The sequence below is a fragment of the Desarmillaria tabescens genome (genome assembly GCF_030435595.1).
Source record: "Desarmillaria tabescens strain CCBAS 213 chromosome Unknown EV420scaffold_9, whole genome shotgun sequence".
Lineage (NCBI taxonomy): Eukaryota > Fungi > Basidiomycota > Agaricomycetes > Agaricales > Physalacriaceae > Desarmillaria > Desarmillaria tabescens.
The window spans coordinates 147,186-169,505 of record NW_026848308.1 but is presented as its reverse complement, the minus strand read 5'-3'; the positions used below and the strand labels follow the sequence as shown (position 1 = coordinate 169,505).

General features: G+C 46.6%; 3 protein-coding genes across 3 annotated transcripts; all 3 read left to right on the top strand.

Moving 5' to 3' along the window:
* Nucleotides 1-11,454: 11,454 nt before the first annotated feature.
* On the top strand, nt 11,455-12,116 carry EV420DRAFT_1734358 (uncharacterized protein; the record flags this gene model as incomplete). Its single annotated transcript, XM_060479981.1, has 3 exons — nt 11,455-11,489; nt 11,542-11,726; nt 11,799-12,116. 3 exons carry the CDS (start codon nt 11,455-11,457, stop codon nt 11,981-11,983), a joined length of 405 nt encoding a protein of 134 aa, XP_060333881.1. The 3' UTR covers nt 11,984-12,116.
* Nucleotides 12,117-12,385: 269 nt separating this feature from the next.
* Nucleotides 12,386-14,487, top strand: EV420DRAFT_1180318 (uncharacterized protein). The gene is made up of 3 exons (XM_060466223.1): nt 12,386-13,666; nt 13,722-13,842; nt 13,893-14,487. The coding sequence occupies exons 1-3, from the start codon at nt 12,506-12,508 to the stop codon at nt 14,246-14,248; spliced, it is 1,638 nt and encodes a 545-aa protein (XP_060333880.1). The 5' UTR covers nt 12,386-12,505; the 3' UTR covers nt 14,249-14,487.
* A 4,881-nt stretch (nt 14,488-19,368) lies between these two features.
* On the top strand, nt 19,369-20,865 carry EV420DRAFT_1477019 (uncharacterized protein; the record flags this gene model as incomplete). The annotated part of the gene is made up of 6 exons (XM_060469384.1): nt 19,369-19,429; nt 19,502-19,578; nt 19,628-19,648; nt 19,915-19,967; nt 20,038-20,187; nt 20,709-20,865. 6 exons carry the CDS (start codon nt 19,369-19,371, stop codon nt 20,863-20,865), a joined length of 519 nt encoding a protein of 172 aa, XP_060333879.1.
* Nucleotides 20,866-22,320: the final 1,455 nt, after the last annotated feature.

The window sequence follows — 22,320 nt, the reverse complement described above, 5'->3', positions numbered from 1 at the left end:
TATGCTAAATAGTTATAGAAGTGAATAGGAAATGTCGAGGCTAATTTAGCTGAGTATGTCTCAATAATCAAGAAGCATACATTGACAGAGAGGGAGAAACAAGGAGGAACTCTTGGTCCTCGGTCAGGCTCGAATAAAATATTTAGGCTCTTTATACGAGTATACTGGACCTCAAAAATCATGCTATGCTGAAACTGCATGTCAGAAGACGCATTCGAACTGCCATTTTGTTGGTAGAATCTGGTTAGAACTGACGCTTGAAATCAGATGTATTGAGCGAGCACGTTGGACATCCTACGAAGTATCAACTCCCGAGCTGGGAGGGAATACATGTAATAAAACATAACGGGAGAGTCAGAGCAAAGAATACCTACCATGATTGGTTCCTGAGAGTTGGGGCAACCTGATCAGCGATGTATACATGGATCCTAAATACCATTTCTCCCAAGAATTCGGTTTTCTTTCATACAAGAGAGTAAGCTGGTTGGTTTTGGCAGATGGCCTTATGAACTCGTGTGGGGTTTAAGTATGGTGGATCTCACCGTTGGCACAAAGTGATGTTGACGTTCGTAACAATAGGACCCAGGTGGATAATTCCATCCAGACCGACTCCAAAAACAAAACAACCACACGAATGTTATTGTTCAGAGCGACCATGTGGGCTCGAACTGCGAACATCCCAATACATGGAATCGACCTGACGGGGCTAATCTGCCATTGAGCTATAACAGCTTATCAGTGACCATTCGATTAGGAAAGTGGAATGTACACTCAGGAGCAACACTGCGGAAGATAGTGTTAGTCAAAATCAGCGCATAGGAGTACCTTCGAATCTTCTTTCCCAGGAATAAGTTCAGCGATATTTTACATTGGAGCCATGCTTCCGATTTAATAGGGAGAGAATAGACAGATGGGTCCGTCTGTTGTCGGGCGTTCACAACCTCTTGTTTGATTGCCATCAATCTATCTCAAAGAGAAGCGCAGGTCTGAGTGAAAGTTTAAGTATGTGGGTGGAATGGAAAAGTGATTGTAGACACTTAACTAGTTGGAAATAATCGGGTCTGTGATGTCAAGTGAAATGGGAACGAAGAGGAGAAGGCAGTGAACATGTCACAGCGCAATCTCATACATCGGCCAATAGAGTTCCAGCCCCGAAAATGTATGCCCAAGATCAGGGCTACAACGCACGAGTTCCATGACTAGAGAAATAATGATGAGGGAGGATGCAGCATTAAGGGTGTTCCTAGCGTCAGCAAGCTAGCGACGATCAACGAGCATTAGATGGACAAGGAAGGCCATAACACGGAGTGTCCTGGGCTGGATCTTGAGGTGCGCTTGTACTAGGAGACCCGAAAAAAAGGGACAGGACGAGACAGGCAGTGGTCTTCGTGTCAGATTGATTGTGGTAGGCGAAGGCGGATGAATATAGTATAGGCGATGGACGTCAAGGAAGGGGCCTAAAATGCTGGTGATATTGCTAGAGCATTAACTTGAGTATCCTCCATGTCAGTTGATAATCAGCATCTAATATATATCAGAAAGATATCAGTAACAAAGAGAGAAGACGACAAAAAAAATACTTGTGCCGCACATAATGGCATTTACTTTCCCAATGCTGTTTCCCTCTCTGTGGAAGAATCAGCATGATCAAAGTCGTTCAATAGGGTATTTTCTTCCGCAGGAGAGGGAACAGAGCATTAGGACGGATGTTGCATCCACTGGTTTGGGGAGAGAAAGTGTTGCACAATTTGAAATCAAGCGAAAAGGCAATCGGTGCTCCGGACCGGTGACACTAAGAAACGCTACGACGCAATCACGAGGATCCTCGGAAAGTAGGTTCATGACCCAGCATATCCCTTGCCTATATCTTCGCACGTGATTTTCATCCGTCAGTCTCCCAATGTCTTCTGTTTTATTTTGTTGAACGTCCGTTACTTCAGTAGTGAATCGGCAGTACTATGCGGCCCAGTCAAAAAGCGCTCTATCGAGTTGGAACCATTGTTTGAAGACGGGTTCGAACCGCGAAGTCCTTGTTCTCGCATTTTATAACTTCTCCAAGTGGTCGACACATCTGAGTTCATGTTAGCTCTCTTGGGGTCGCCAGCAGTCCACAGAACATCTGTCACGTAGTTAACGCTCTCCCTTTGAGACGAAGTACGTAGCAAAGAGACTCAGAGCAGTGTACGGCGATGGTGGGTTCGAATCATCCCTTTTGTGGTCAGGTTACCGGCGATCACTTGAATGGGGTGCATGATCGTGAGCTTTCTTCCCATTCAAGATGTGTTATGGATCCGCCGAAATCCGGATATGCGAGCACGAGGCGAGGAGTAGTGATCGAAGTGAGGTAATATTAATTAGGAATGATGTACGTCGTTAGAGAATATATTGGATTCCGGCTCGGGTTCGTGAGGAGACCTGAGTGGTCTGGTTTGCGAAATAAAGGAAATCAGCAAGTGCGAAGCAATTACTGAGGGAAGTAGCCGGTAAGCGCGGAGCAATTACCGATATAGAAGGCCTGTAAGCGCGAAGCTATTACGGGCCGTGGGTGAAGGCAAGTGCTAAGCATAACCTTTGGGTTGGTATTGGAAAGTGCTAGGCGTATCCAATGGGTTGTTCAGCAAGCGCTAGGCGTAACTGAGGGTTCACGCAGTGTGAGGGTACTGGAAGTAGTAGATTGATCAAGTTCCCTAATACAATGTTATCTACAAGTTTATATACTAAGGAAAGGTTGGAGTCATTATTATTCTACAATGTTCTATAATATTCTAGTATCAGTACGAAGAATAGAGAAAGTAACAGAAAGTACGAGCGAGTCAGTATTAAGACCGAGAAGGCCGAGTACGGGCATATGTTGACTCATGCACCGAATCAACGGATACCCAATATCCATAACAAGATGATCGGTTACCATTCTAGGATGACAGTGGTATTCCAACGGAAGAGGACCTCCATGATTCGATTCCTAGGGTTCTTTCTTACGAGATAGGCATCGAATCGTGTGAGAAGACATCTAGCATACCATGAGTCAATCCTTTGCTGCAGAACGACTTGAACGTAATATTGCGGTTTTATTCTTCGAAGGTCAGCGTTGAAATTGAAGCGCAATAGTGAATCTGACTTTCTTTCATGAAAAAAATAAAGTATGATACTCCTGGGGCACTACCTGACAGTCGGGGACTCGAACTTGCTAGTAGGATTCTACCCCAATTCTACCCTTTGAGCGATGATGAAAGGCGAATATTGCACCTGCAGGAGGTCCTTGGTGCGTGTAAAAGCCTTCCTTCCCATGTCGCTTCGTTTACAGGAATACAGTGATAGGATCGAAGTCTCCACCGGAGTTTGGATAGCGTAGGGGAGAGAATATCGCGTTCTATTTCGTGAAGATTGTAAAGGGCACGAACAATTGAATGGGTGACAATATGGCTGAGGATGGTGGGCGAGGAAGGAACGCAGGCAATGCGAGATTCAGAAATGTCCGGACCGTTCCGAGGCCATGCGTCAAATTAGATGGAAAGGAGGGTATTGGACACAGCCTAAAATTTAATAGTCTCACCTGCAGATAGAATTAACTTACGTGAACTCTGACATGAAATGGATCACGGGCAGACCACACTACTCGCCTTCAAGAAGGACAATTTCGACTCTGGTATCTGGGCTTGAACATCCCCCCCCCCAACTGTCAAGTAATGGATTGCCTATTTCCTCGTCTCTCTTTTGTGAAATGACGGATACTTCGAAATTTCAGGAACGTATAGATATCGATCCCTCTACCATTTAAGATTCACAAAAAAAACACAGATTATTATAGGACACCCAGTACCATCCCTCGGACTCGAACCAAGTTGTTACATGCAGCCGTACCTGTGATCTACGTGACGGCATTTTGTCTATTTACTTTTGAACTGACGTCTTGGATGGCCTCTGATCTATCTTACCGCAAAACGAATCGATATGAAGCTCCGAGCACTTCGTACAAACAATCAAGGTTGGCCAAAAATTAGGGTCATCATGCCTTACACAACACCATCCCTCGGACTTGAACCGAAGAGTGTTAGACCCAGCTATACTGCTGGTCGATGACGATTTATGAAACAGTGAATCGTAGTATCGCAAAAATGCTACAGTCAACACGCTCTACAAAGTTGACTGGGAGAAAAACTGTACCCCATCATAAACTATGAGCTAACGCGCGGGATCGAACCACGGATAGGCGCCCATCACGCCGTTGAGCTACTTTGGCATGAGAGCTCAGGCTTTTGAGAGGAGGATGAGGAATGCATCAAGGCGAGGAAGGCCTGTTTTATCTATTGAATTTATGTTATAAAATGCAGGGCTGTGACGATTTACATTAACGCACCCTCTAACAAATAAATAGCCATGGTTGGAATCTCTTGGACGGTTTTCTGATCGTTTATAATTCATTATGTCGGGGGATGGTGGCTAGTTGCTCCCATTCGTTACATAGGTTGCAAAAAGTGATAACTTCCGAGATTCATTCCAATGGCCGACATACGGAATCGAACCGCCAATGTGCACCACTACGCCTTGATTTATGTTGGCATGAAACATGAATAAGAGGAAGAGCTTACGCTTAGAATGGGGCCTTCGCTATCATCCCTTGGTAGGTGGAAGGACGGAAAGGGGTCGCTCGGAGTTGTACTAAGTGCCACCTGTGTCTTTTTAGAGATTCGGATATTTGCTCCCAGAACGAACGAAAAACAAACATACTGGTATTTCTGATTTACTAGTGACGGGTATCGATGATGTCGATGATTACGAACGTGGAAAATATAGGTACAATCGATATAAAAAGAAGCACGTAGTCCACAATGAAATGGTAAATGGTCTGAAGTTGCAGCATGTCAAATTAACACACGCAACGATAACGACAGCGAAGACACCTTCTCTTGAAGAGCCGCATTGGATGGTGCTGGTTGCTTGTCATTACGATGGTATTTTGCAGCGACGAGGTGTCAACATGACGCTTAACAATAACTGTAGCAGCTCTCGGTCTCGTTTTGACATAGAGGCGTGACACGGTCTGTCAGCGAGTCTTGAGCGGAAAGGCGCTGCTTGTTTTGGGCATCGAAAGCTGTAGGTGATTTGGTACTGCGAGGGCTCTGTTAGTTTCGCGTAGAAAGAGAAGAGCCCTTGCAACGTACCGTGAAAGGACGTACTCAAACTCGACAGATTGGCAGAGAACTTTGAGCTGGTCTCTGATGCTCGAAATCCTGCTCGGAGTTAAATTTGAAGTTGACATTGTGTTTTCTCTAATCGCCGTCCTAGCGACACCTTCTGGAATAACGGAACTCGACACCCTGTTTGCGGTCGCCATCCAGAGAATGATCAGGTTGTAGTAAATAACGACGCACTAGTGAGTTCGCGGACGTTGGTTCTAGCTTCCGCATTCTGGCCTTTGACCCATCTTGGACCCGACAGATCTGGGGCGTGAGATGGAAGGAGCCGTTTGAGTAGTCATGCGTTCACGCTTTGGTCTTTTGTGAATAATGTAGTCTGAGCGAAGGCGGTAAGAATTGGTGTGCTTACCGGTCGAAGCTCAGCCTCTACGTCGGCCGACTGACGTCCTCTGTGCAACATCTGGATGTCCGGAAAAGTAGCTCGTCGACTACTGCACATCCTCCTCTCTCCCTCGCAGCACAGTCGTAGGAAACTATAACGTCCAACTGACTTTCCTCTTACATTTGAACTCCTGCACTGTTGATTGTCTTTTTACGGAGGCGATGAAATGTGAGCTTACAAATGCTAGGATGCCATGACCAGACGTCGGCTTTGTGAGCTGTCGAGGACATGGTTTCGAGCGTTGAGTGGGGGGCTACCTGTTTATCGTTAGATATGGTTCTGTGATGGTGATAAGTGACGGACCTGATGAACTAGAGTGTCCTGCCCATGTTCCTCCAGTACGCTCAAGCTCGATCCGAGTAATAGTGAGGCATCTTTATCCCAAGCAGTGATTTCGCGGAAAGACCGTCGACCGGCAATGACATCGTCTCGGAGACGTGGATACTCTCATTTTATGCATAGAAAGCCAACTTAGAGGAAAAGCTATCCGTAGCCTCTGCAGTCGGTAGTACATAGCAATCAGGATACGCATTTGCGGATACTGTACGTGAGTAGTCGGCCGTTTCATGGGTTTCTCAGTTTTTCGAGCCCGGACAAGCAAACAGCAAGGAAGAATGAAAATGTAGATTTATTTTATCTGTAGACAATGATGAGCTCGAAAGAATACAGCAGAAAAAAAGAACGTACCTAGGCTGTGGTAAGAGAAGAAGGGAGAAAGCCAAATTATAACAAACAGACGTGCCGAAAGATACCACCGTTTTGAAGCTCCGTAGTTCCGACGTGTGGCAGGTCCGTGCGCATGATGACCGGGGTACAGCTACCGTAATTCACGGTCCGAATTAGGGTTTCCTTTCTCTCTTGCCCTCACTGCCGTTGTCTTTACTTTCCTCCCACTTCCATGGGACGATCTCGCATTTACAACGTGTAACTCTGGTTCCTGGGAATATATTTGCTGAGGCATATACTAACGACTCAGACACGACGATTACTGCTTCAAGCTGCACCAAAGCCAACGTCGATGCCAACCAACAGCGCCTCGCAATGGTATCAGAAAGGCGAACCGATGCCAGCTGGGGTGACTTAGGAATTTCGGAGGAATTTACCACAGGCGAGTCCAATAAGCCGAACCCTCAAGGCCTCATCAGATGGCTAACGATGCGCATCTTGTATCCTAGGAATCTCTCGCCTGAACACGCCGTCATCACCTAACCCCTGGCACATTCTCATCGGGGATGTATAATACCTGGCGCAGGGACAGGATGGAATTTCTCAGATGTTTCGTGCTTGGTGAGTCTTGTCGTTCTCGGAGCTCTCTGTTTCTCATGCGTTGCCGTTACAGAGGTTTTCTTGCTCTGATTCGACGGAAAGGATGGGCCTGGTCAGAGCACGTCACTGGTTCTTGACGATGCTATTCCCCATACATCCACGTTTGGCTTTCTTACGCAGATCCTCATACACCTCACGCTTGCCTTAGCTTCGCTTAATGCGTCATGGTCAGTTCCTCCAAAGGCTTTTGCGAGGTCTTTTCGTGTAAGTTCCCCCTTTTCATTCATATAACTCTTCATCTCACATTCTCAATGCAGAATAAAGCTCCGTCGTGGATGCATTTGTGCGGTATCCGCTTAGCTTCGTGTACGTGATGGTATGTCAATGTCCTTGGCTTTAATGACTACCATTCTGACTCAGTATAGTCTAAATTGCGCTTTTTCATGTTGTATTTAATGATTACCCTGTTCTCGAATCTTCTGCGTGACCGTGAACCCTAGAGCTGAGATGCGTGTCCCCGAAGGACCTGTAATACAACATCGAGTTGCCTGCATGTGCTTAACACACCGCTCGACGGTGTTCTTGCGATGTAATCTCTCTCTGCGGTCTCTGCGAACCATGACTTAAGACCTGGCATTACCATTCACCTTCCCTTCCTTGCGGACTCTGTGTCGCCTGTTCTTTTGTTTAACTAACTCTTTTTCGCGCAGTCTGACTAGAGTCCGAGAGCTGCAAGATGTTCCTCATTGTTGAACACGGGTCTGCCGAAGTACTATACAAAACCGCGCGTTGCATGTTTTGACAATCACGTCACGACTATTTCCCAACGACGCGACAAGAGCGGATTGGATGGATAAGGTGAAGGAGTGGAAGGGAGGAATGACAGTTGGTTCATCTTCCCACGTCTCCCTGTCACGCCAGTGGAGAAGTCAGTAGACTAGGAAAGTTCGTCCTAGCCCACACTTCGGGGATAAGCTCGACACCACGGCACGCTCACGTTTTTTCGCTCCCCTGATATGCAGCAGAACGATGAACAAGGGCGTTAAAATATTGCACGTATTGCGATCCTGAGCTCAGAATGCCACCATTATTTAGTATGAAGCATGAGAAATGTACGAAAATTGAACCGCAGTGCCGTTGACCTTACAACAGCCTAAATTGCCAAAATTGATATCTCCGCATTCATTCGAGTTCAGAGAGTGGGAACCGAACCCACAGCATTGCCACCGACAGAGCCGGTGTACTACATCTGACTGCCATTATGTACACGAGCGATACTTAAGTTGTACTGTCCGCCAACGCGATAATTAATTCGATAGCTCATGCGCTAATTAAAATCACTCCGGTGAGTAGCAGAAGTAGCTTGTATTCGCTGGGATTACAATAGACGTGTCTCAATTCCAATTCAGGGCATCGAGAGGTTCCATATCTCTTGTAGTGGCAGCTGTCCCGTTAGGTGATCGAGCCAGCAACAGTACGTATCATGCCATATTGGACGTGGTATAGCTGGTTCAAAGTCCGGTTCTGAGAATACCTGATACGCCCAGCAGCAAGCCACAGCTTCATCCCAGAAAGGAGACACTTTTTTGAGATGCAATATTTTGCGAGAAAATCACAAAGAGGGTAGAGTTTCACGGAGAACCATTGCTGTCGCACCCTGAGCAAATCGACCGGCCACGATCCAGCTTTATTTGAAAATCGCAAAAATAGGAGCATGTTTATTATCTCATATCCACCATCAGTCATGAAATACCGTTTGCATAGTGTCGAAATAAGGGTAGAGAAATAGGCCGAACCTTACACCTCAATGAAAGAGCGCCTCCCCAGCAGGAACGACCCATCCCCAACAGCCGCGAGCATCTGTAGGTTGGTATGCTGCATATCCGTATTGGTCAAGAAATTATCGAAACAGTCTACATCGAGTCTAAGAAAAGACGCCGGAGTGGACAACTTGTCAGTAAATGTACCAGAACCAATTTCGTATCGCACTGTGAACGAGCCATGAGAAGGACTCGTAATCTTAACCGGAAAAATTCCGTGGAATATTTTACACGGATCCAAAGTCATCGTGGGATTTTGACGCATGGACGTGTACCTAGACACCGTAGTAAAGCGCGCCACAAGTTAGACGGCAGTGATAAAATTTAGATCTAAAAAAGAAGAAAAGATTACGCCAAGCCTGCAAAAAGGCGAACAGCAACACCCGTTCTGGTGTACAAAGGACGCAACCGGGTAACAGAATAAAGAACGGTCTGCGCGACGTTGGATGACAGATCGTTCCGTACAGACCACTAATATTCCTGGTTTGTTGCTCAGGATCAGATAGAGTACTAGTTCAAGAAGACGGTTTGGAAACGCGATAGGTTTAAATTCAAAGATTCTGAAATACAACCTAAGTCGTTGCACGAGGAGTGAGGAAAAGCGCATCATTAAGACATCTGACATCAACGTACAGGTATGTACATAAAGCGAAACTGGCGTCGCCTTCAAGAATCCTGCATGGCCCACCATCGGTGTACTATCTTCCATCCTAGAATCCTAGAAGCGAGACATCGGATCGTATGAAAGTCAAGACTCGAAAATTAGGATTACCTCCGAATCATTAGGAAAGAACAGACCATCTTGCATCAAGGACAGTAGGGTGACATTTATGGATCATTGCATGACGACATAACAAGCAGATGTATACATCGAGAACGAGCGATGTAGGCTCGTCCGGCCAGTCTCATTCTTCGAATCGGGGGAAGAAAAGTCTGCGGCAGCGAAGTATGAGAAGGAGAAAGCTTTGAGAAACAATTAGAACTATCGTTTAAAACGCTGCAAGGAGAATCTGTCACATCCCTGCTCCGTTTTCAATTCGAAAGGCGACCTCAGTCGTACAGGGCTGTGGACGACGACAACCAGCTCATGTGAGAAGGTACTACTACCTGGATACAAGATTCACATCAACGAACGATGAGCGAGAGTATGGGTTTTGCGACTCACCAAGAGCGAGCACCTCTCAGTCACCCCAGTTGGAAGATATCCCTCGGCCTCTCGTTTTGTCGCTAATGGTGAGGCCAAACATCGTCCGAGTCTGCGGTAAAGGCTTACCTGAAGGCATCCGTAGGAACGCGAGTTGAACATTTGGACAAGCCGGATCGACCTGTCTAGTGAAGTGGCAGTTAGAGGGAAGGAAGCTCTGGATCGGACTTTCAATCACGGAAGCAATACCCTGGACACGGGATGCGCACGGACCCGCTACGTGTTTCCGTGGGAATTCGTCGAAGATTCCGTCATCTCTCGATCATCCCGTAATCGAGTTCTCGTGCTGGAAGAAAGGAAACTGCTCAGGTTCGTATTTTATCAATAGCATATGCATATGAACGCCCGTAACTGTAATCAGATCCTCATTGTTGAATATTTCGGGGCCGAAGCACTGCACAAAATTGTCCGGCCCGACGTTATGACAATCCACTCACGAGTCACGACTACCATTCCCGAACACGTCACCAAGGTGCATGGATAAGGTGACGTTGTGGTCTGTGAGGAAGGATGCTAGCGGGAGGAGAATTCCGTGACACAAGTGGATCGGTTGATTGCCTTCACGATGATTCGAAGGAGTATTCATAGCACGGAGCGTCCCAGCGGGCGGGATGATCGAGGTAGGTGGATAGACGCATCATTTCTCTCTTGGATTTGTTCTCACAGATGTCATTCAAAGGCTGGAAGGTTACTTTATCCCAACCGGGAGGATGACGAGTCAGCAACAAAAGTTAGTCCTGCCAGACATGTTAAAGTGGTTTCAACGATCTCAGGCATTCATGGGAATGATGGAGGGCAGCGGAGCCCGGATGCCTGTGCAGGAAAACTTAGGCATTGAAGTCGCCAGGCAAGAGACATATGGACAAAATAGTGGGAGGAGGACTTGAGGTTCTGCCAACGGAACGTTCACACTACTGTAAGTCGTCCTTTTCGACCCACTGGTCGATTTCTGATGGGTCCTTCTTATGGAAATATTTCTACGCCGAGAATGACTCCAATAAGAAAGCTTAAACAGGCATAAATATTGCCTTTGCCCAACCATCTTCACAGGCTCCAAACGGCAGAGGTCTACATGCTATTTTCGAGAACTCGCTGTTGTTGAAGCCTCTGAAAGAAGGTTACCTCTGTGTCATCTCCATTCAATTCATCCTCTCAGCGGACAATCCAACACCGTAGTCCCATTGGCCCAGTCTTTCGCAAAGTCGAGAACTCACTGTGATAAATGCAATTTCTACCAAGACATGTGCATACAACGTTTCGATAGGTAACATGCGCACCACTGGAGCCTCGTACCGCCAACGACGACTTTGTCGAGTTCGATGCTGCGAGACAGAATGGCGACGAGTGGGTTTTTTAGGGCGGGGAACCGACGTTGAAATGAGCAGGACATTATGGCGACGGAAGCAGTCACGGGATGCCCATGTGCAGCTGATATATCGCTTCGTAGACTGTAAGACCTGAGCATTGATATATCACGGCGATGTATATCGACCAGTCTTTGATATATCAATTGGTTAGGTGCCCTTGAACACCGTGAAGGAGTTCACTGTACGCACTCGGGAGTCTGCGCTTTATCTGAGTGTTATGGGTGATCCGGTGACGGGTGTTGCACCCAAAAAGTACGTCCGTCTCATTGCCAGTCGGATTAGAATTGACTGAATAATGGTATAGTTTTGTGGATATCTTTTTCCGTGAAGAGCGTATGCCTATTAAGGAAGGGTGGACGAGGCCTACGACGTTAATTAGGGGTCAAACAATCTCTTCCATTGCGGACATCATCGAAGCGGCTTCGGAGTTGGGAGCGGCAAATGTCCTTTCATTCGGGTCAGTCCTGACAGTGATGTTACTTCTTGCCCGTGAGATGATAATTCAGTAATTGATTCCTGTATGAATTTATAACTTTTTCCGTCTTTCCCCCTGGTGGTTAGACATTCCTACGAGTGGCTCTTCATCCAGTTCTGGTGACTCTGAATCAGACAGCTACAATGCAGAGATACAAGACGGATATAATGGCCGCCGTTATCTAAGATCCGTATTTCCCAGAGTCGTCATTATCGAGGACGGGCCAGGTTTCTCTCTCAGTATTTCGCCTCTGGTAGCAAAATTCAATTAGCGAGGGAATACATAGGTCAGTATATTCGAGTTCGGGACCCAATTCCCCAACTTTATAAAGCCAGAAAGTTATATTTGTACGTATTCTCTAAACTTCGGTATCCATCTCTGGTATATTTAGGATATGATAAAACGGACTATCCCCCTCCCTCGACGGCCAGAATCAAAAGCACGGATTGACCCATTGATATCTCGGGTTCCTGACGGTGAGCGTATTCGCTACAAGCCACGGAGATGCCCGTTTGCACTTACGTTGACTTCTGGGATGATGAAACAGCTCGGCAGGTGCCCCTAAAATAGCACAGGGTATTTCAGGGTCGCTTGGAAAACCTCTTTCATCCGAACTACTTTGGCCTTTTGCTCTTTGGTATCTCCCAGCCTTTCGAGGGAGCTCTTCTCGATGCCTACCAATCCTGCGATACTCGCGAGAGCACGACGTGCTGGTGAGGCCATTCAAAGAAAGGTCTGGCGTCGGTTCCCCATTCTATCTCGACTGTACTCATTCTGCGCATAGAAACAAGTCATGAAAGGCTCCGTCTCCGTTTTAGACGAGATTCCAGGTTCTCAAATTCTCCCCTCGTACATCGAGGTCTTCATGCGCCACCTTTCCCCCGACAAGGTTCCCTCAAGCGATGGGGACTCGTCAAACAGTCCCTCCACTATCATGGCAATGGCTTGTTTTCGAGCCATATGTAGGGGCCTCGACCGAGACTATTATCCAGGATCAGACACGGGCTTCGTCGAATTATGGCCAGGGATACGCGCTTGGAGTCTCTACTTCATTTCTGTATGCACATCCGAGGATCCTGCGGTGTCTGGTGTAGGTTCTGATTTGACGGACATGAGGATTGCGACTGCCATGTGCCTGCGATCCCTCGTCGGAATCGTCTCATACATGAAAATCATTTCTGCTGATGATCCGCTACACCCTCACCTTGTCGAATTTTGGCGCGAGTCATGCCTGTCACGCTGCCATACTGCTGTCCGTCATTTGAGCTGCTTATTGCATTCAATTCTAGTCATGCAGGAAACGCGATGGGTCGGTAGGTCCCCGTTGGAAGTGGACCCAGCAGAGACGGCGAAACTTTGCTTCGATTCAGTTTTGGAGGACTACGCTGACGGTGTTCGGTATGACGGTGATGATATGAACGGTTATTGTCTGAACTTCATGATCACCATATGTAAGTCACCGATTCTAGCAGAAGTGGCCATACATGAGGAAAGCGTAAGGTTTATATGCAGTCTCATGCGCCAATTTGCCGTCACGATCATCCGTCTCCCACCACCTCCCAATTCCAGACTTTTGAACTGGTTTGACAGCACAGTACATTTCTTACGCGCCAGTATCTCGCATCCCACTCTCCCTATAATCCTTGCGATGGTCGATAACCGCGTTTTAGAGATGCTTCTACGTATCTGGCCTCTTCTCCCGCCTGAGGAGGGTTACAGTGTGGAGCCCGTCATTCCCTCGATTATCGACAATATTACACTCTATACCTCCTACAGATCAGTCACCCACTGTGTTATTCGTTCTATCATCTCTTTGGACAAGAAGGGTGTCGTTGTGGACATCAAAGATTATACGGCGGATATAGTTCGCGCTTGGTCAGATCTAAAATCGATCGCCCAAAAGCGTTATGCAATCAGGGGTGTGTGCGATAAACTACGCAATGTCTGCTTTGCAGTGAGTCTTCCATTCCTAAGACATAACTGCTCTCTTCTCATTGCATTCGACATAGTGCCGACGTGTATACGGAAGGAATATGCAATGCTGTTCCAAATGTGAAAGCGTCCAGTACTGCTCTATGTCGTGCCAACGGACACACTGGAAGACGGAGCACAAAGCTAAATGTATCAAATGTGAGTTCAAACACGTTTGAGGCCCCCAGGCGATTCTAATCATATATCAGCCAAGGTTGGCTTGAAGGATAGGAAATACCTCGCCTACCTCGCTCAAGTCACAATCATCGAACACGACAGGACTCTTCTACCAAAGATATCTGACTTCATGAGCGAATTCTCCATCACAGAGCGTTCTTCTCTGGCAATTGAAGTTGACCTGCGCGAGAACCCAATAGTACCGAAGTTTTCAATAAAGAGGATTGCTGACATAGCTGAAGAGGCAGGGGAGATCAAACCGTGGTTCGCCGACAATCATCAGGGAGAGCGTGATACTTGTGGGATGGTACGGGTTTTAGCGCCTGGAAACTTTGATCAGTCTCATGTATTTCCGGCCGGGTGGACTTTGGCGAAGTTGACAGTGTAGGGTGGTGGTGGTTTAGGAAAACAGCCGTTGATAACGTGTTCATTTTATAGTAATAATTCCTGTCTCTGATCTCGCTTAAGTGAGAAGATAACGACTCCGGTTAATGTTCATTCGTCAGTTTATCGAGCCCCCCTCCACCGTTTACGCCGCTTGTGTGGTTCGGACCACCGAAGTAGGACACACCTGAAGCATCGGAAAACTGAAGACGAATTATGAACAAACTGCCCACTCAAATCAAACTGTATTAAGAGGAGTTAGATCTGAGGAGCAGAAGAAAGAGCTGCCTGCACGAACGTTAATGGGAATGCTGGATCTCTTGAACAGATTTCGTGAGGGAAACAGTGTTATTCAATCGGAAGAAGAGTAGCTGAAGGCGTAACACAGACACACTGTGTCGGGTTACAACACCTTCGGTGATGAACTCTTGGCTCATGGCCATGTGTGTGCAATACACACCAAATCTCGACCACTTCACAACATGGTAGTTTCAATCACAACTAACGGAAATACGTTCTAATATGTCATACGGCGAAAGTCATCAAGGCAGAAGATATTAACGTACAGTGAAATAAACAAAGCAACGCCGATTTCACACATGATGAACCAGTCGTAAATTTTTATTCTGCATTCCGGAAGTGAGATGCTGAATTACAGGAACGGAAGGGAACACTGACCGGAATGCTAGCAATTCGGGAAGAACAGGCCGCGAGTGCGATGAGTCACGTTGAATATATCAGTGCGAGCAACGTCCAAACGACGACTCCAAAAAGATATGGCTGCAGAAGACCGCTCGATGCGCTCTGACTGCAGTATCAAAACATGAAAATGAGAGAGCGTTGAGCACGACAGGGGGGCGTAGCTCCCAGCATTGCTTAGAGATGCTAACTTGTCCCAGCGCCATGAAGCTCGAATGTGAACAGCGAGCTCGATCATCTGGGAGACAATCAAGACGACCTTTCACGAGGAATTCCCGCTACTGACATACAGGAGAAACATCAGTAAACGATCGGCAATATTTGGGTTTCTGAAACTCACCCGGAGTGAATTACCAAATAATCCTAGGCTGCAGATTTGTTGGTCCATGTTACGCCGATTGCAATGCCAAATGTCGTGTCCGATTCTGTTCAATTGAATGGGAGGACAGAAGTTACACAGTGAGGAGAGAAATCCTAGGCTGGACTCCTAATCACGGTAGCAGTAGTCATAACACCAGGTGCGTACGGACCCACGGCGTGATTCAGTATGACAGAACTTCCAAAATAATCGTGTCGTCCTTAGCTTGAAGACGTGGATAAGCGACGAACGGATCTACGAGTGTTTGGCACACTGTTCCGGGGTCCTCGTAATGATACGGCATCGGAAGACGGTAGACAAATATCTGCCACCGCCATGATAGACTGGGCGGCATCCTCGGGATGTCTTTACAAATTATACACTGTACAATCTTGACTCCGAAAATGGGTTCCTGTCGATATCAAGCCCAGCAATCAAAATCTCCGCCACGTACACTTCGCCCGAAGAAAAGACGGCCTCAATCTAAACTCTTGGTCCTTGATTCTCTTGGAGAAAACACGACGTATCATTCCGGAATGAGTGCCGAGAAAGGACGGAAGGCAAGGACTCGCGACAAAATCATGCAGTGGCAGAGGATTGTGGCAGAATGAGAGCTTCTTCGGGAATATCCGGCTCCCACCCGATCAAGCCCTTTCAATGATCTTCACCCACATGAACAACGCAAAGCTGAGGTCGATATACCACTAAATAATCCTAATCAGGATATTTATTTTTATGATTGCCGTAAGTTTCCTTCTGGATCTTGATCTGTCTGCAAGATACATTGCAATACCTTGGAACAAAATTTGCACCAGGCTCGAGAAATGGCACACAAGGGGAATCGAACCACCGGCTGCAGAGACAAGGGCGCTATTAACTACTACAACGCGTGGTTAACAACAGCTACTGTCGTTAAACTCATCGATCGCGAAGGCAATAATGGCACGGTCCAATGAAGCGATGACGAACCCAGCTGAGGCCTTGTCCGAATATCCGACACGCGATCCTAACATGGATATCTGCTCTCCGTTCTCACGCGCCATCTCCGTCTCCCAGTTGATGTCTTCCATAGATCGATACGCATCCAGTCCACAGCCACTGTTGCCGCAGTCACTGGCACACAGTAAAGCACGATAGCATCCTTCCCACCCCAGAGCTCAATATACTTAGTGCAAAGGCCAATCCGTTTCAGTCCGGAGGCTCATCCGCCTAATCCGATGTTTTGAACTTCTTAAATCAAGTAAGTAACAGATGACTAAGTGACTAACACTCAGAACTTGAATGGCTGGTGTGGTTCCGCAATTCGAAAGATACAGAGCTTACGGCAGAACACCGACCTCAGTGATGGCTTGATGTACTTCGGCAGCCCAGTGTTCAACAATGAGGACCTCTCGGACTCTAGTCAGACTGTGCGAAAAAGAGTTAGCTAAACAGAAGAACAAGCGACACGGAATCTGCAAGGAGGTGAAGGTGAATGGTAATGCTTCGCAGAGGACGCTGCGAGCGGTTACATCGCAAGAACACCATCGAACAATGTGTTAAGCAAATGCGGACAGCGTGACGTTGTATTACGGGTCCTTCGACGTCACGCATCTCATCCCTCGGGTTCATGGTCACGCAGAAGATTCGAGAACAGAGTAATCATTAAATACAACATGCAGAAGCATAATTTAAACTATAGTGAGTCAGAATGGTCCTCATTCAGGCCAAGGACATTGACATACCATCAAGTACACAAAGCTAAGCCGACATTGTACAAAAGGAATCCGCGATGGAGCTTTATTCCGCATCAAGAATGTGAGATGCAGAGTGATATGAACGAAAAAAGAGTATTTACACGAAAAAGCCTCGGGAGAAACAGGCCGAGGCACGTTGGGCGAAGCTATGGCGAGCGTAATTAGTGAGGTGCATGTATATTTGCGTAAGAGCATCGAAAGTGGACAAAGGTGGACGTACATGGAATAGCATTGTCGAGAACCAGTGACGTGCTCGGGCCAGGTCCATTCTGTTTATTGAATCAGAGGAAGAAGACCTCGGGAAAATATGAGAAAGAGAGAGCTTCGAGAATGACAAGACTCACCACGGACGAAACATCCCAGAAGTTGCATCCTGTGACTGCGCCAAAGAATTAGAGAATGCGCCAGGGGTTAGGCGACGATAGTGTGTTCACGCCAGAGATTCCTAGATAACGAGACGCGCATCGTTAGGCAGATGACAAGGTATAGGTTTCCTAGACTCGCCTGTAGTAGATTCCTCTGCCATTCCCAAGCCACTTCAGCTGGCATCGGTTGATCTCTCTGGTATTAGTGATGTGCTGATGTTGGTGTCGATGTTGGCACTGGTGCAGCTTGCAGCGTTACGCGTTACGCATCGCGTCTGAGTCGTTGGTAGATGCTTCAGGAAAGATATTCACGGAAACCAGAGTTGCGCATTGTATATGCGAGACCGTTCCGTGGAAATGCGAGGAGAGGAAAGATAGTGGTAAGAAAGAAAGGAAGCACCAAGTCGGGCCGTCAATTATGGTGATGTACCCCGGACACCACGCGTTGGAACTCCGGAACTTCGCTTACAGCACGTCTGTTTGTGGTGATGTGGCTTGAAAGGTACTAACTATGCTAAGGAAGGCGAAGTGCTACACACACACACCCTAACACACTCAATAATTGCGGTTCGAAGGGGTAAGTTACACCGGGTTGATACTTGTACTGTGGATACTAGTTCCAGGTTGACAATGAATATAATTTGTTTGATTGCAATATTCTGAAACGACACAAATCTGAACTTTCTGTGTTACTGAACACAATCTGATACCAACGGGCTGCCTGGTGCAGTTTCCTGAATGCGTACTAACTGCCTGGTGCAGTGTCTGAACTGATACTGTCTGCCTGGTTGCAGTTTTACTGGTACTAACATGGATTCTGGACTGTACTTCTGACTGTCTGTCTGTATCTTTCTGAACTGACTGCTTTCTGAATGGTTCTTGCACACAAAACGTGACCAGGTCACTAAATACTATTCCAGGTGAGTCTAGGACTCGAAGCTCTTAACCAAAACCCATACTAATTTGCTTGGTAGCGTTCCAGGGGCCAGAAACCTGACTTCCCGCTAGTTACATGGACAGTATTTATACTATTCTACCCTATCTATATTTCCAATCTTTCCAGGTACTATTACTGCGCTTGCTGATGGAGCCAGGTGGATATGAGCTCACTTCCTGACAGATATGAGCTCATATCCCGGCTCCCAGGTGAACCTGATCATGATCTTGTGCTGCAACCTGGTGTCCTGGCTCATGATACTAAGTTTTACCTGTACCGGGGCAGTGCCCCTGGTGTTATGGTTCTTGTTTATCATCTACCCGGCGGGCCAACCGTTCGCCTGAGAGACTAGGGAAGCTGCCAGGTAAGTAAAGCCATATACAATTGTTCTTTATTTTGTTATTCTTACTTTCGGACCGATGCCATCCGACGGCCATCAGTGCCATGATGCTGGGTCGACTGGTACCATGTGCGTCGACCCGCCTGGTCCTTCGGTCACTCGGGCTGAGTCATCGGGTCACCGGCTCATCACCCGAAGCGTAGATATTGTATGGCTAAGTCCCAATGGTTTACTACGCTGGTTACTTCCCAGTTTCTTGTCTTTTCTTACTAGTATATGTAGAGATACAACTTGTAATGTTGTAAAATTGAATTTTACATGCCTTTTTCAAGTGTGTACACCCTGTAGGCATATCAGGCTTTCTCTCTTCTTCTCTCTTACCACAGCCTAGGTGCATTCTCTTCTTCCACTGTATAACTATTACTTCGACCTCATCATTGTCTAGAGATAAAATAAATCTGAATTTTAATTCTTCCTTGCTGTTTGCTTGTCCAAGCTCGAAAAACTGAGGAGTGTCCATAAAATGACCGACTATCCGCCAATGCCAATGCGTATCCCGACTGTTGTTTACTACCAACTGCAGAGGCCACGGATAGTGCTTCCTCCAATTAACCTTTCTGTGCCGAAAATGATGGCATCAACATCTGCAAGACGATGCCATTGCCGGCTGACGGTCCTACTGCAAAATCATGGCTTGGGATAAGGATGCCTCACTATTACTCGGATCGAGCTTGAGCATACTAGAGGAATGTGGGCAGGGCACTCTAACTCATCAGGTGCATTGCTTATAACCATCATAGATCCATATCTAATGATAAACAGGTAGCCCCCACTTGATGCTCGAAACCACTCCCTCAACAGCCTACAAAGCCGATGTCTGGGTCTTGACATCCCGGCATGTGCAAGCCCACATTTTGTGGCCTGCATAAAAGACAATTGACGGTACAGGAGTTCGAATCTAAGAGGAAAGTAAGTTGGACGTTATAGATTCCTACGAATGTACTGCGAGGGAGAAAGGAGGATGTGCAGTAGTTGATGAGCTACTTTTCATAGTATCCAGACATTGCCCAGAGGACGTCAGTCACATGACATAGAGTCAGAGATTCGATAGGTAAGCACATCCAATTTTCTATCAGAATTTCGCTTACTGCCTTCTCTCAGACTATGTTTATCTGCAAACGAATCCAATAACAGCCCGAAGTGGGAATGCATGATGACTCATATTGTAACCCCAGATCTGTGGAGTCCGAGATGGATCAACGGATGGAATACGGGAGCTAGAACCAATGTACATGAACTCATTAACATGTTGTTCCTTTCACAACCTGATAATTCTCTAAATGGAGACATGCTGACAGAGCATCGAGTTCTGGCATTCCAGAAGGTGTTGTTAGTACAGCGATTGGAGAGAACACAACGTCAACCTGGGGGTTAATGACGAGCAAGGATTATGAGCTCGATCTCGAATATCAGGTATCATCTCGAAGTTCTCAGCCAAATTATCAAGTGTGAGTACGTCCTTTCATGGTATGTAGCAAAGTCTCTTCTCTTTCCGCCTAAACCTTACGAAGCCCTGGCAGTACCAAATCGTCTCCAGCTTTCGATGACTGACACAGGCAGCACCTTTCCACTCAAGGCTCACTCACAGACCGTGTCATGCCTCTATGTCGAAACAAGACAGAGAGTTGCTGCAGTAATCGTTGAATGTCACGGCCGAGATCCCACAGGTAAATCTATCCCTTTTCTATTGGAGTATTTCTTACCACCTTCGCTCGCAGCATTCATGTCGCAAACGAATTGAACAACAGCAAAAAAAAGCATGACAACTTGAAGCTTCTTCCTATTCAGTGGGATCTCAAGCGAGCAATACAAAGAGACAACTTTAGATCTGTCGACACTTCGTTAGGAATAGAATCTGAACCAAGTGAATGGGATGGAATATACAGCTAGAACCAATGTTCACTGAACTCGCCAGTGCGTTCTTCTTTTCTGCAACCTGATCACTCTCTGAATGGAGGCATGCAAACAGGGTATCGAGTTCTGGTATTCCAGGAGGTATTGCTCAGATGGCAATTGGAGAGAGAGAACACAACATCAACCTCGAGTTTGACTCCGAGCTGGATGACGAGCTCGAGCTTGAGTATCAGGTACCACTCCAAAGCTCTCAGCCGGTCTATCGAGGTTGAGTGTGTCCTTCCACAGTAGGTAGCAAAGTCTTCTCTTTCCACTGCAAAACTGACAGTTCCCTCCCAGTACTAAATCGCCTCCAGCTTTCAATACCCAACACAAGCAGTGCCTTTCTGCTCAAGGCTCACTCACAAACCACGTCACACCCCCATGTCAAAGCGAGACAGAGAGCTGCTGGAGATGTCACATCCACGTTGCCCCACTGCAAAATAGCACCGTAATGAAAAGCACCACCGTAATCACGGTTCTTTGAGGGAAGGCATCTAGCCATCATCATCATAGCATTTGTTGACTTGACACACCGCAACTAGAGACTATTTGTCACTAAATTTCAAACTCTTTATGGCGCTATCACTTGCACTTATGAATACCAAGTCCTTATTCGTCATGAACTACCACCGTACAATATCGTACTATACATTTCTATTCTCAACATCCGTAGCTTATACTTCCTGCCAAATCCGAGTCTTCCACTGCACTTCCTTTGTTCAAATTAATTCCAAGACCAGTACTGATCCCTAATACCTGGCAGAAGAGTATCCATCTACATGGCACTCGACTCCTTTGAATAATCTAAAAAGACATAGGTCACTTACTATGGCTCAGAGTGAGCCCGCGGAACTACCAAGAGACGATAACAAAGGCTCCATTCAAACATAAGTTCTTCCTCATTCATGTCTTATGCTGACGTAGATCAAGGCATAACGGTGCACATCCATGGTTCAATTCTGTATGTCCACCCTAAAGGAGGCTATACCGTCCATATTATGCAGAGTTTCCCTGTAGTTACAGTGCAGCCCGGTATGCAGAGTTTCCTGTAACTACAGGTGAATGGAGTATGCAGAGTCGGAAGAGCTGCGCACAATGCTCTGCATACTCAGGGTCCTGTAATTTTCCCACATCCTTATCACACCACAATACCCTCCCCAACCCTCCGCCCCTCTGCCCACAGCCCCAAAAACACTGGGAATAATCGCCAACAATTAATTATTGACATTTTTTTGGTGCTCACATGATATTTAATTGATACTGGCTGATGCTGGGTGGCAACTGGGGTGTTGAATTTTCCACCCTTCTACTCATTGCCAGGGGCCCACAAAAGAGCGGGCTCAGAAAATATTATTTGATATACTTACTAGTACTGCTTCCAAACTGCTTCTACACCTACCCTTACCATATATTTGACTGAATGCACATTGGCATGGCTTGGATGCACAGACCATGGGAGTATACCATTCCCGATTTGGTATACAGTTTGGAAATTGCAAAAGCAGGCAAATTTTGGGATAGTAGCCAGTATATTACACTTATTCAATTAAAATATGACAAAAGAAGCAGTATATGATTGCTCTATCTTGTTTATATCATATAATGTATGGATACTAAGGACAAGAAGTACTCCGACATTTTCCGGAGTTTTCTGAAACACCCCTAACCTGCTCACAGTAAGCAAA

Coding starts and splice junctions, on each gene's coding strand:
- EV420DRAFT_1180318 (XM_060466223.1), top strand. CDS start 12,506: ATGAAAGGCTCCGTCTCCGTTTTAGACGAGATTCCAGGTTCTCAAATT. Junction 13,667..13,721: donor TACGCAATGTCTGCTTTGCA/GTGAGTCTTCCA, acceptor CATTCGACATAG/TGCCGACGTGTATACGGAAG. Junction 13,843..13,892: donor CAAAGCTAAATGTATCAAAT/GTGAGTTCAAAC, acceptor ATCATATATCAG/CCAAGGTTGGCTTGAAGGAT.